General features: G+C 57.1%; 2 protein-coding genes across 9 annotated transcripts in view; both read left to right on the forward strand.

Moving 5' to 3' along the window:
• Positions 1–5,554, forward strand: part of PACS2 (phosphofurin acidic cluster sorting protein 2) — a 69,186-nt gene extending 63,632 nt beyond the window's left edge. For all 6 annotated transcript variants that reach the window (XM_084291073.1, XM_084291075.1, XM_084291074.1 and 3 more), the window contains exon 24: positions 973–5,554. In XM_084291073.1, the coding sequence (XP_084147199.1) occupies positions 973–1,091 (119 nt within the window). In that variant the 3' untranslated portion in view covers positions 1,092–5,554. The remainder of the gene's footprint in view (positions 1–972) is intronic.
• Positions 5,555–8,713: 3,159 nt separating this feature from the next.
• Positions 8,714–14,111, forward strand: part of MTA1 (metastasis associated 1) — an 80,753-nt gene continuing 75,355 nt past the window's right edge. For all 3 annotated transcript variants that reach the window (XR_014618645.1, XM_084290726.1, XM_084290727.1), the window contains exon 1: positions 8,714–8,809. Coding sequence is in view for 2 of the 3 variants with exons in the window: in XM_084290726.1 (XP_084146852.1) it covers positions 8,782–8,809 (28 nt within the window). In the remaining variant the exon portion in view is untranslated. The remainder of the gene's footprint in view (positions 8,810–14,111) is intronic.

Here is a 14,111-nt window from a genome sequence, read left to right on the forward strand (position 1 = left end):
TCAGCTGCTAATGTCTTCCTGCAGACAAAGAGCTGAGCTGGTCTCCTGCCCTGTGCCCTGGAGCCAACGTAATGGGGGCCTTCCTGGGGAAGCGCTTGCATGTGGCCCGCGTGGGGGATGGCTTAATAGGTCTGGGATGTGGGAAAATCCTCCCTCTCCTAGGAACTCCTCTGAATCAGTGCCCTGGATGAGGACAAAGACTGGGCCGGGTTCCATCTCCCCTCCCTGTCATTCAGGGCTCCTTGTGCACATCTGGGAAGGAATGGTGGAGGGCCGTGAGTGCCTGCTCCTCTAGGCAGGAGTCTGGCACAAAGGCACACCACAGTGATAGGTTTGCCTGCAGATGCTCTAAAATGCCTGTCAGCAGAGCTGTGCATCCCGTGTCTGTACCCTGTCCAGTTAATAATCCCCAATAATTCACTGATAACCGCAGAGAGATTTGCTTTTAGGTCACCTTCCTTAATTCTGGCCCGATCCCTGGGAGAGGGGTGAGCGTAAGGGGTGGTCGCAGAACATGCATCACCTCTTCAGGAAACAGATCTCCCTTAGAAGTGCAATGAAGAGAGTCTCGTCTCCATCTCTATGAGAGCACATTTGCTCAGAAAAAGAAAGCGGAGAGTGTTTAGGAAGCCGGAGGGATCAGATCAGGTGAAGCTGAAATCAGTGGTCTGGGGAGCTGCGGCGTCAGCGCGTAGCGATAGTACAGGAGTGCTGCAGGAGCAGCCTGAGCTGTTCTCCCTGAAGCTGGTCTGCACTCTGGCCTTTTTCCCTCATGCCTGCAGCCACTTACAGAGACAGCAGGAGGGTGGCCGGGCAGAGCAGCTCGTACCCTGAGCGCAGAACGTGGCCAGGCTTCCCTCTGCTGACTGCAGGGAGATTTCTAGCAAAGCCATTTCTGGCTGACCACTTCCACTTGCTATTTTTTAACTCACCTTCTTTTTTTTTCTTCTCCTTTTTAACCCTCCCCTGCAGTCCTGATCGATGGGGTAGAGTGGAACGACGTCAAGTTCTTTCAGCTGGCAGCACAGTGGTCCTCTCACGTCAAGCACTTTCCCATCTGCATATTTGGACACTCCAAATCTAACTTCTAGCCCCGCTCGGCGGAGGGACCTTCTGTCCGTCCCAGGGACTGCACACCAGGAGCCAGGAACTGCGTGCCAACTCTGACTCGCGTCGCTCTGCCCTCTCCTGCAGAATTAATTACAGATGTGCTTGGATTACTTTTGAATTACTTTTTTCTATTAACTCTTAAGTTTACTACAAGGGAAGGAAACCCCTTTAAACAAAGGCAAAAAACAAAAAACAAACAAACAACACAACAAAACAGTCTTAAATATAGATGTGCTGACAACAAAGCTGTGGGGGAGTTGGCAGGAGCAGGCAACCTGCCCGAGAACACCTACCACTTCCAAGCAGATAGCTGAATTACTGCACTGCTTATTAACCTGAGACCTCATTGGTGTGCGCCGCGGGCTGGGGAGCCGCGGATCAGCTGGAACAGATTTTGCAGAAGAGCACGCACGTTACGATGCATTTGGCCCCCTCCCTCCATATTGCTAGCAAAAACCAAGGGCCAGTCTTTCTTCCTGCTGCCAAAGGACGAGAGATCAGCGAGGCTGGAGGGAGCTCAGCGGTCTGGTTGGGGAAACAAACCGCATGGCTAGGGAGATCTAGAGAGGAGCTCGCCCTTCGGTGCACCGAGTCCGCCACGAGGACAGGCAGGTGCTTGTGCTGAGGTGACACCTGAGGAGGGTTGGGCAGGAACAGGAATTAGGGAAACACGAGGTGCAGGGGAACTCCAGTGTCCCAGGTCAGTGACGACGACCAAACCGAGCCAGTCACCACGTCCCCGCCGCTGGCTGCGCTGCGGAGGGACGCCGCGCCAGTGGGGTCGCTGCTATTACATACTCACACCGGTTATTTACCTGTCAATAAAACCTCGCCCAGCCTCTAAAGGGAAAGGATTTTTTTAATAGCCGCAGATTTTTTTTAACGCTTTCTAAAAAAAGAAAAATAAATAAAAAATAAGAGGCGGGGGGTGTGGGGTGTGAAAAATCCAATTGCCAAAAAACCCCCACCCCAAACCCAGAAGGTGAGCCGTTGTCTGTGAAGTGATGCATCACTGTCGTGGCTGGAGTCAGGGCCGGCTCAGCTCTGCACGTCCAGCTGCCTTCCCGTCCATCTGTCAGACTGCACGCGTGAGGCCGCCTGGGCTGCTTTATCCGCTCTGCCTTTGTCCTGCTCCCACTGCGCCGTGCTCCCCGGAGCCGGCTGCTGGCTTCGCCTGGGTGTATGGTCACCCTGCCCAGCCTAACACCCAGGATTTCTCCGCAAGGGGTGCTGCGGGCAGGTGGCCTCCTGCAGGAAGCTGCCCTTACCGTCTGCTTTTTGGATATCCCTTCGCAGGGGCATTTATTTCCCCACGGGCTGCGTCCCTTCCCTTCCCAGCAGGATGTTTGTCCCTGCAGGGCGCTGCCTGCGGGCTGAGGCTTTGCCACGAGATTCAGTCCCAAGCTGCAGCTGGGACACGGGGGAGGATGAAGGCAGCCAGGTTCGTTGTCCCTCCGGGGCAGCAAGGTGTCCTTGGGGGAGCTGGAGGAGTGAGGCTTGTGGTGTCTCGTGCCCGGGGCTCGTTTTGGCCTGGCTCTGGCCGTGTTTGTGTTCGCTGTGTGCATCTCGCAGGGACAAGGGGATGCTCCCGCAAGGTGTGGCAGGCAGCAGCTCCGGGCAGCCCTGGTGCTACGGATGTGGCTTTTTGCTCTCTGGGCTTCCCGAGGTGTTCGCAGGAAGGACTGGAAGCAGGTAGATGGGGCTGAGGGAGCAGCGTGTGCCTGCTGTGTGGAAAAGCACATCTGGCCTTTCGGGGTGAGGGACTGAAGCTTTGGTGGGGTCCTTTGGGTCCCCGCCTTGTGGGCAGGTCTGGCTCCAAGCAGAAGCAGTGATGCTTCTGAACCTTTCCCAGCATCCACTGGTCAGGTTTTTTTTTGTCTTTTTCTTTTTTTTTTTTTCTTTTTTTTTTTTTCCCTCCTTACCCTTGGTTTCTGAAGGTCTGGAGATTTTGCTTTGTCCTGCTCGGTGGCTCCTGCCCGTGTGGCTTGGAGCAGGGTGCTGGCGGTGTGCTCTGTTGGGGCTGCTGCTGACGGGGAGCAAGGGGTCACCAGGCGAGAGCGTGATCCCTGCTGCCTCTGGTGCCTGTCGCGGGGCTGCTTCGCCGAGTTTGATTTCACAAAATCCTTTCCCAGCACAAGTGCACCCTGCCTGGCCGGGGACAGGGCATTCCCTTCGAGCCCCCCGCGGGAGGAGGACGCTGTGTGGTGCTGGGCAGGCCGTCTCGTCCTCTTGCTGTCCTCCTCCTCCTCCCCACGGGCAGCTCTACCTCCATCTGCCTGTGCCAGGAGCTCAGCTCCGGTGCAAACGGCGGCGTGTGTCCACTGGTTCGTGCATTTCTGGCTGCCCTGAGCTGATGCTGTAGGATTGAGTAGCGTTGCCTAGCAGCAGCAGCGTGGGAGATGGCGTATAAGGCGTATAAGCACATCGCTTTTCCCTTCTTTTTTTTTTTTTTAATTTGATTGAGGCTGTTGCATTGAAAAAAAAAAAAAAAAAAAAGGTTTTTCGAGGAAATCAGACGGGACGGGACAGACAGACTGACCGCCTGCAATAACTTTGTTTACTGGGGAGCGAGGGGGGAGTGTGGCCGTGCTCCTCCCCGCGTTTCGACCTGCTGTACAGAACCAGAGGGTAGCTAGCGCGGGGTTTCTGTGGTCCTGCCTGTAAATGTGTGTTGCCCCGCGCTGCTCTGTGTGTGTGTGTGTGAGAGGAGCGCTCGTGCTCGTTGCGTTTCACCTTGGTTTGCGTTTTGTGCCACCTCTGTACAACCAAACTCCCCGGGAAGTTCTGCGCGCCCGAGGGCTTGCGTCCCCGCGGGGTTTGTGCCCTGTGGGTCTGGCAGCTCTCAGGTCTCCCTCCAGGCGAGCTCCTGCTCTCCCAGCAGGATTTGGGGTGAGCACCGGGGCTGGGAGCATGGTGGGGGGAGAGGTGGCTGCGCGTGAGCTGCTGGGTGCAGACAGATGGCTGGGGGCAGGAGGCGGCGTAGCCCCGTGTTCAGCTCGAGGGGTTTGGGGAGAGGTGCAATTTAAAGGAAGAAACACCCCGGTGTTACCTCACCAGCCCGGGTGAGATTGGGCTCGACACAGCTGGTGTCCTTCCCAGTTGCTGGTGGGAGCAGGGCCCCTCCTTGCTCAGAGGTGAGGCCTCAAGAAGAGGCTCGCTGCTGTCGCTGTGCTGCGCGAGGCTGACCTAGTTTATCAGTGCTGGTGAGCAGAGGACAGAAGGAAGGGTTTTGTGGCGGCGTGTTGCACCTTGTGCTTCCTGCTCCTCTGCTTTCGTTTTTTTTGGAGACTAAGGCTTGTCCCTGGCCCTGCCCGGGCCGGTCGGCTGCTGGCTGTCCTGCTGCACTAGCGATGTTGCAGGGGTCTTGGGTGGCTTGTGTAGCTCAGCGCTGCAGTCATTGCTCACTTCATTCCGTACCCTTCACATCTCAGCGGGAGCTGCGGAGTCCCTCTTAATTACACATGAGCCTGGGGAGAGCCCCCGTCCCCGTGGCCGTGTTTCGCTGTGTTATTAGCACATGCTTGCTGCTTTATCCTGCAGGGCGGGCAGGGGTGGGAGGCTGGAGGCTTCCTGGGGCTGGAGGAGCTGTGCCTGTTGGTGTGCAGTCATCCAGCTTGGCCGAGCACCATGCTGACCCCTGCTCACCTGAGATGACAGCAAAGGCCTCGTCCTGCTTAGGGGTAGTAGGAATTCAGCTGCAGCTTGCCCCAAATGGCTCTGCCTGGTCATTTCTCACCAGGAATGGGTGCTGGAAGGAATAGCGGAGAGCCAGGGCTTAGGGCATTGCACCTGGTACCTCAAATTTTAAGAAAATCCTGTTGAGAGGAGGCAGAGCTGACGGCCTGCTGCTGCTGGATGTGCTGGGGGATCCTGGGGTGAGGGCAGTCCTGCTGTGCAGCAGCACCGGGCTGGGGGGCCTGGTGCTTCCCTGGAGCTAGGTTGGATGCAAGGTCCCCGTTCCTCTGGTCTCAGTCTGGTGGATCGCTGTGTGGTGACCCGTTTTGGTGTGACACTCCCTCTGGGCTTAGCAAGTAGGTAGGGAGAAGGCCAGAACTGAGCAGCAACATCTCCCAGAGGATTTCTGGAGCCTCTTTAGCAGGGCTGTCAGGGGAAACCCTCCTGCAGGGACAGTCAGCGGCCGTGGGACAGGCAGGAGAAGGGGACAGGCCAACTTGGAAAGCAGCAGGTGACTGGTTTCCTTAAGGAAGAGCTCTGCTCTTGGCCACAGCAGTCAGCTGCTGCTTTGCACCTTGGCCAGAGAGCATCACCTGCCCCGCTGGAGACGCCACGGGGAAGCCCTGTGCTCTGCTGCGTGCCACGAGCCTCGTCCGGACCGCAGCGCACAGGGGGACGTTACCACTGTGTAGGTTCCTGAGTTGTCCATCTGTTTCATCGTTGTATTGTTTGGGTTCTATTTTTTTTTTTTTTTATGAAGACATTAAGTGTAAATAGCCTTTTTTTTTTTTTTTTTTTTTTTTTTTTTTTGGAACAAACCGCAACGTGCTAGACCTCGTCAACTATTTTATGGTACTAATGCAACACTAATAAAACTGGACATGAAAGCACATACCCGTCCCGTGAGTCATCTCTCGGCAGGGGCTGTTCTGGGGCAGTTGTCTCTGGTAGGAAATGCTCTTGGAGGCTGCTGCCAGCAGCTGGTCCCTTAAGGCAAGGTGTTGAGCTCCCATCGTGGCCGGTTTTCCTCCATCCTGAGTGTGGGGTGGGAGATGGGGGGAACTGGGCTCTGGGTTTTCTTCTGGAGCCACATGGGAGATGGAGCAGTGAGGTGCTGCAGTGTGTTGTACAGGGAACTGTGAGCAGGACCACGATGTGCTTTGTTCAACTTCTCACCACTGCTGTAAGGAAGAGGAGAGAGAAGAGATGGTCAGGGCAGCCTTCCCAGGCATCACCTCCTGTGCATGAGCAGGCTGGGAATGCCCTCAGCTCCTCCGGGACAGCAGGTCTCACCGCCCCCAAGGGGTCTTAGCTACAGGAAATCCAATTTTGAACAACAGTCGTGTTGTTTTTTTTTTCTTGCATTGTATCTCCAGCTGCCCAGCAGAGCTGGTGGAGCAGCACATCCTCTCCCAACAGCACTGTCCTCTCCTGGTTTTTGCAGCCCTGCCGCCCTCTCCCCTTCAGGAAAGCAGAGAACCCAACACCAGGGAGCAGGACGTGCTCTCGTGTCTTCTGCAAGGGAAGATAGGTGCAAAGGGAATTTGAAGGGCTGACCTTTCGGTCCTGGTCCCGCAGGGAGCTCAGCAGGAACGGCCCTGCTGCTGCCGAGCAGTGGGAGGGCTGTGCTGGGAGCAGGGAGCAGCAGAGCGGGGTGATGAGCAAGAGGGGAATGGAGCTGGGTGTAGCGAGGATGGGTCAGGGTCAGGGTGTGCCCGCTCGCATGCAATAGGCACGGAAATCTGCCCTCGCCCACGTGTGCTGGGATGAGCTGATTTGGGCCAGGCGGCCTCCGACCAGGCTCTGGAAGCGCCGGCATCTCCTTTTCGCAGGTCTCAGCCTTTCCCTGTGGATGTGCTCCCTCGGTGCCGCATGAAAGGCATCGAATGCAAGAAATGCCCCATCAAAACACACCAAGGGCTTTCTGGAAGGACTGTGTTTGCCATGGGGAGAGCTGGTGACACCCCCAGGACCGGGCTTTGGAGGAGGGAGACTGGGCTTTGACGATCCCACTCCTTCCCCGGCTGCGTCTGCCGGAGCCAGCTGCCCTCCTGCCGTTGCACAAGGCCCCAGCGGTGACCACAGCCATTGCTCAACGTGGAAGAGGAGCAGCAGGGAAGTCCTGACATGTTTTTGTTGCTATCGTTTAAAAACCCATTTAGCGTCTGGCAAGAGCAGTCAACACCACATGACTGGCCACTTCTTGGTGTGCAACCACCAAGTGCCCCATGATGCGATTTGTAAATATTTATTCTGGATAATTTTTCTGTGTCCTACTGAATTATTTTCCGCTCGGCGGAGCAGTGGCGGCAGCAGCCGGTCCCTGCATGCAGCACGGATGGTGGTGTCCGCAGCGGCTCCATGGGCACAGCTCAGAAAGGAGGGAATATCGCAGTGGTACCCTCCACAAAGTGAATGTTTTTGGATTTTCATTGCCAGCTGGGCTTTCCTGGCTCACTCCTTGCAATACTGGGAAGGTGGAGGCATGGCCTACTGGGATGTGGGGCCTGATGGAGATTTTGGCACCTCTGGGTGCTATGTTGAATATGACCGTGCCACCCGTGGGCCCTGCCTGACCATGGTAGGGCCTGGGGCTGGGACCGTGCTCAGCACCAGGCACTTCCACAGCCCCGGGTCGGGGCTCGCTGCCTGGCCTGGGCCTGGCATGTGGGACATCAGCCTCGTCACCCTCACAGGGAGTGAAAGGCCTGGTGGTTTTGGCTGGGTGTGAGCACCGGTGGTGGGTGTGTGCGTGAGGACTGTGTGAGCACAGGCGGTGTGTTTGTGTGTGAGGGCTGTTTTGAGCACAGGTGATATACATGTGTGTGAAGAGGGCTGGGTGTAAGCACAAGTGATATATGTGCCTGTGTGAGGACTGGGTGTGCACACAGATGGTATACGTGTGCGTGTGAGGGCTGGATGTGAGCACAGGCAGTGTGTGTGCATGTGTGAGGGCTGGGTGTGCACACAGATGTTGTGTGTGCGTGTGAGGAAGGCTGGGTGTGCGCACGGGTTGTGCCCGTGTGAGGGCTGGGTGTACGCACAAGTGATATACATGCCCATGTGAGGGCTCGGTGTGCACACAGGTGATATATGTGCATGTGTGAAGGGGACTGGTTGTGCGCACAAGTGGTATATGTGTGCCCATGTGAGGGCTGGGTGTGCACACAGATGGTATATGTGTGTGTGAGGGCTGGATGTGAGCTCAGGTGCTATACATGTGTGTGTGTGAGGGTTGGGTGTGCACACATGGTATATGTGCCCGTGTGAGGGCTGGGTGTGCACACAGGTTGTGTGTGTGTGTGAGGGCTGGGTGTGTTCGTGAGTGGTATATGTGCCCATCTGAAGGCTGGGTGTGCACACAGGTTGTGTACATGTGTGTGAGGGCTGAGTGTACACACAGGTGATATATGTGCCCGTGTGAGGGCTGGGTGTACACACAGGTGATATATGTGCCCGTGTGAGGGCTGGGTGTGCACACAGGTGGTCCGTGTGCGTGTGAGGCGGGCAGGGTGTGCGTGTGCCCGCGTGAGGCGGGCCGTGTGAGGCTGGGCGGGCTGTGTGTGCGTATATATGTGTGTGTGTGTGTGAGGCGGGCTGTGTGCGTGCAAGGCGGGCTGCGTGTGTGTGTGTGTTTGTCTGTGTGTGTGTGTGTGTGGTGTCTCTGTGTGTGTGTGTGTGTGGTGTCTCTGTGTGTGTGCCCCCGCGCTCCGCCCTCCCCCTCCATCCTCCCGCAGGCCTCTCCCCTCCCTCCCTCCCTCCCTGCCGTCCTTCCCCTTCCCCTCCCTCTCCCCGCCGCCGCCGTGCCCCTGCCCTCCCTCTTTCCTCCCTCCCTCCCTCCGTCCCGGTGCCTCCTCCCTCCTCTCTCCTCCTCTCCCTCCCTCCCTCCCCCGGCGGCGCGGCCCCTTTAACTCCGCGCTCCCCTCCCCCGCCCGCCCCAGCCTCCATTTTCCAGCGGCTCCGGCACCTGGAGGCGGCGGCGGCCCGCAGCCGGCCATGGCCGCCAACATGTACCGGGTCGGAGGTGAGCGGCCCCCGCCGCCCTCCCGCGGCTCCTGCGGGGCCGGGACGCGCGTGGGGGGCCCGGGGGGGAGCTGCGGGGGCACGGCCGGGGATGGGGGCGGGCTGCGGGGGGTCGGGGCGCGGGGGGAGGCGAGCACAAAGATGGGCAGGCTGCTGGAGGGCTGCCCCCCTTCCCTTCCCTTCCCTTCCCTTCCCTTCCCTTCCCTTCCCTTCCCTTCCCTTCCCTTCCCTTCCCTTCCCTTCCCTTCCCTTCCCTTCCCTTCCCTTCCCTTCCCTTCCCTTCCCTTCCCTTCCCTTCCCTTCCCTTCCCTTCCCTTCCCCCTGCCCGCTCTCCCTTCCCTGCCCGCTCTCCCATTACTCTCCCCCCCCTCTCCTGATTGCCCTTTGTTTTAACTCACGGCAACACAGAGGAGAGGCAACAGGGCCCCGGCGGGTGGATTTGATTTTATTTTATTTTAGGGAAGATAAACACCCAGGGTGGTCTGTCGGGGAGCTCTGCGCTCAGCCATTTTCCCTTCGCAGAAAGTGTGCGCCGCAACTTCTCGCCCCCCCCCCCCCAGGAGCTGCTTTTGGGGAGATGCTTTTTGGGGTCCCCCCCTCATCCCCAGACACCCCACGTCCTTCGGAGTTTGGTGAAACCAGAGCAAAGTGAGCGAGGGAGACGACACAGCCGGGGTGGCCGAGCCGCCCTGCCTGGCTGCCACTACTTTTCAGCTTTCTCGGCCTGCCCTCACTTTGTGCTCTGGGTTTTTTTGCTCCTTTTGGCACAGCCATACTTTTTTTTTTTTTTTTTTTTTTCCCTGCTTCTTGGTGCCGTGGAGGGATGAGATGTGCCTCTGGGCCATCCCGGCTTTGTTTCTTGGAGGGTCTGAGGCTGGTGTGCGGTGCCTTGTGGTGGTGGATGGGGGATGCTGAGAGCGGCAGGGCGAGGGGAGCTGGGGGGATTCACGGCTGTTTAATGTCACAGCACCACTCTCGCGTGGGATGCCATCCCTGGTGCTCTGCACGGCCAGGTCTGTGGTGGGCAGGGATCTCTGCAGGCCCCTAGGCCACCTGCTGCTGCTGCAGGCTGGCCTGGAGGATGCTCGGGGCCTGCCCGCCCCGTGGTGGCATCCCGGAGGACCACGGTGCAGGGATGGCATCCTTCCCCTGGGCCCTGCCCAAAGTGTTCGGCTGCACTCAGGGCAGATAACAGCGCCCAGACACCAGGCAAAACTTCCTGGTGTCGCAGCTGGCGTCCCTCGTCCCTCATCCTCTCCCTGTGCACCTCTGAGCAGAGCCCTGCCCTGCCAGCCCTGCGCCCCCCGCTCCTGGCTGTGACAGCAGTGACATCCCCGCTGGGCCAGCCTGCCTCTGCACATCCAGCACTGCCCACCCCGCTGCCTCCCGTGTGTCCCAGCCCTCCAGGTGGCCTTCCCAGCGCTGAGCAGCGGGGCAGGACCCATCCCTTCACCCCGCTGGTGCAGCACAGGGGGATGTTGGATGCCTTTGCTGCGAGGGTGCGTGCTGGCTCTTGGGCACTCTGTTGTTTCTCCAGTTGTTTTTCGGCAGAGACGCTCTGCAGTCAGCCTGTGGCGCTGCAGGGAGTTATCCCATCCCAGATGCAGGACTCTGCTTAGCCTTAGCTGAACTTCCTGAGGTGCTTGTCAGCCCGTTTCCTGGCTTGTCAAAGTTCCCCTGAGTAGCAGCCCTGCCCACAAGTGTGTGGCAAGCTTTTCCTGGCTCCCCAAACTTTTGGTGAGCATGTTCCAGTCCCAATCCATCGCAAAACATCCACGGCTGGCCCCATGTCGGTGCCGAGGGATGCTGTTAGCAGCCAGGTGAAGGCTGTGCTGCTGATCGCAGTCCTCGGAGCCCAGTGTTCATCTGGTGAGCCTCCTAATCTGCTGCCCAGTGCGTATCCACCTTGCTTCCCAGCCCTTATCTCAGCACTTTGGTTCGAAGGCTCCTCTGGGGGGCTACGAGGCCTTTGACACACCACCTCCAACACCCCTGCTCTCTCCTTAGCCACACAGCCAGTCTTTGCATCACAGTGGTGAGTTGGATCAGTCGGGCATGATTTCCCTTTGGTATTTTGGCTGGTCTCAGTCACCTCGGTGTGCCTGGGAGCAGCGTCCAGGCCTCGCTCCGTAACCTTCCCGGGCGGAGGGCAAGGCAGCTGGCCGGTGGCCAGGGTTACTGCGCTCTGGTACCCTACATATGGATGGAGTCTGGGTTTGCCACACGACCAGGACCACCATATGGGCAGATGCAGCTGTTTCTGTATGACGGCTCTGTTCGGCCCGAGGAGTTTGTGTCACTGAATTGTTTCTGCCCCCGGTGCTGGTGGCTCCCGTCAGTGGGAGCTGTGCACGGACTCCAGGGCAGGGTTAAGCCCTGAATGGGGTTTGTGCGTCGTCATTTCATAGACTTCCTTCTGGAAGAGAAACATTCAGCAGATAATCTGCTGCTATCCTAGTGGTTACCAAATTGTGTGCGCCAACTCCAGACCGAGCAGCTGCCAAAACCAGCTCGTTTGTCGTAGATCAATAATGCTCCTGGGAGTGTATGGAGATCGCTTCGGGGCTGGTCGTGAGACGCTGTGAATCCCTGTTTTCGTAAACCAGTGGGTGGGTTGCACTTCTCTGACAGAGACTGGCTTTAAGTGCCATTTTTTAGTGTTGGTGCCCAGCGGCTCCATTATAGAGGAGCCTGGCAGCCTGTGTGGGGCACCCGGGTAGTGGAGCTGCAGGATTTGGGGCTGCTGCTTCAGCGGGTATCAGGCTCTGGGTAAGGTGAGTGCTGGCACCTAGAGAAAGCAACTGGTTTTCGTGGTCCTAAGGTTCTTTCGGTGTACCTCTGGTGGGGCAGGGGGTGAGTGCTGACACAAATTGCCCCCTTGTAAGTTAACGCTGATTGTGGGGGGGGTGTAAAACTTGTATATGTGTGAAGTTGCTGAGTTGTCAAATTGTGAAATGAAGTACGGGAGCTCACTCACCCCGAAGGAGCTCCTGGAGTTGTGTGCCTCCAGCCTAGCAGAGGTGAAGATGTTCTGAATGAAGGTTTTCCAAACGGCAGCACGGCGAGAAGGGGGCTCTCCTCGCCTGGAAGGAGTCGTGGGGCAGAGCGGCTGTCTGCCCGACCGCAGGACACATGGGAGTGCTGGGTAAACACCAGGTCTAGGAAACTTGGGACCAGCTGGGCTGGAATTTGGGGCCTCTGATGAAAAAACGCATGTGGGAGAGAGATGCTCATTGTTCTAGCTAGTGCTGGCCTCCCCTTTCAGGAGAGTGCTGTGTCAGCTGCCTGGAGGAGAGCAGGGTTTGCCTTCCCAAGGCTGCTTCACCTGCACCTTCTCCAGGAGTTCACCCTCAGCACGAGCGTTTTGCTGGTGGCTGTAAGGGACTGAGCCCCGCTGCAGGCTTGTGGCATTCCCCCGACGCAGCGGAGCGACGATTTTCTGCATTTCCATCTTGCAGCGATTGGAGGAACTCGAATCCTTCCACCTTTCCTCCTCCTCCTCCTCGCGCTTTGTGTTTTTCCGGGATTATTTTTAATCTGTATCAGGCACCCGATCTGGCTGCCCGTGGGACTGTGCGAACAGCTGAATGGGCTCAGTGGGAGGGCTGGGAACAAGGGGATGGGGAAAGAAAGGAGAGGAAGGATGGAGGAAGAACCGCTGAAGCCAACACTTTTGCTGAGGCAAATGTTTGATTTATGCTTTTAGATGAAAAGCTTTTTTTGTGTTCTTGGTTTAGGAGTTACCCTCTTGCTTGGGAGCATGCTAGGTTAGAAAGCGATGGCTACTTTTGAGTTTATGGTGTGTTTAAGGTGTGTTTGAGTGGCATGTTTATGATCCTAGGTCAGTCAGGCACACGTGTGCCACCTGAATCCAACACGTGGAGGGTAAGTGATGCTCTGAGGTTCCCCCATAACTGGTGGCTGGATTAGACCCGACGTTGGTGTGCCTGTCCGTGCTGCGGCCATGCTTCTCGTTTCGGTGTAACCATCCCCCAAATTTACATACCATGGCCTGGAATCCAAACTTCTCGTGGCTCCTGGCATCCGTAGTACTGCCCCAGAGCTGCTGCAGGTGGCTGAGTTTGTCCTCTTGACATCGTAGTGATGTCAGGAATAATTTTCCGTGCTTTTCCTGTTAAAAAAAAAAACTTGGGTACAGAGCTAGCAAGGTGCATGTTGTTGAGTCTAGGCCTAAAGCACATAATCCAGATAATTTAAGTACAGGGGCACGTGTAAACCCTCTCCTGTCCCTCTTTATTATCAGCATGTGGATATTTGGGGTTTTCAGGAGGGTTAGTGGGAGTGCCCCAGGAGCACAGGCTCGGGCGAGCTGTCTTTTCACTCAGTTACTAACTTAGAGCTGACATTGGGTGCTTGAAGGTAATTTGAACTGAGAGTGGGCTTAGTGGGGAGAGGTATTAAATAACTACTAAAGGTAATAAAAATGAGTTTGTTCTCGCAGCTTACTAATGGGTTTCTGCAGTTGGTGGTCCTAAAGGATATAGGACAGCTTCTAACTCATCCCATTCCAGCCGCTGGGTTCCTTCACCTTTTCCTTTAGCTGCTTCTAGCTACACCAAAATTCATCTGATGTTCTCCACTCCTCCTTTCCCTCTCCCCCAAGCGGGACTGCTTTGATGAAAGAAAGATGTTAAGAACCGCGGCGTGATGTGGAGCTGCCAGACAGCCCCGGCGTGCCCCGCTGATGTGTGTGTAGGGCTGCTGTGGGTGCGCTCCGTGGAGCCGAGCAGCCACGTGCCCTTGGCGAGCACCCGCTCAGCTCCTGCCCCGCGAGGGAACGTGGCTTCTCCCCTGCCTGTCCCAGCAGGACGGCGTCTCTAGGGGCTTCTGCTGGGTGTTTTTTGGCAGCTCGGGGTGCTTGGGGCTGGCCGCTCCCCTGGGTTTTGTGGGCAGCCGAGCTGAGCTGCAGCGCTCCTCCCCTGCTGCTTCCTCCGTCCCGTCGGCCGTGTCTGCCTGTTCTGCCTTCCAGCGGTGGTGGATGACAGACACCCGATAAGCGAAGGCACTTGATAAGTCCCTCCTTTTCTGCAATTCCGTGAGAAAATGTCTCTCCTAGTGAGGGTTGGGTTGTGTGTGAATGGGAACAACCTGCGCCTAGCTGCTGCTTTTCTAGCAGCAACTTCTGATGTTTAAATGACTTTAAATAAATAAAACCACCTCATCTCTCCTGGGCAGCACCAGAAGAGGATAAGGTGGTTGTTAATGTTTTTGGTTCAACTTCTAAACTACTCCCGAGTAGTTTGGGGTTGCTTGAAAGTGGATATAACCTGTTGGAGTCGCCT

Source organism: Netta rufina, assembly GCF_964035555.1.
Source record: "Netta rufina genome assembly, chromosome: 8".
NCBI classification, from domain to species: Eukaryota; Metazoa; Chordata; class Aves; order Anseriformes; family Anatidae; genus Netta; species Netta rufina.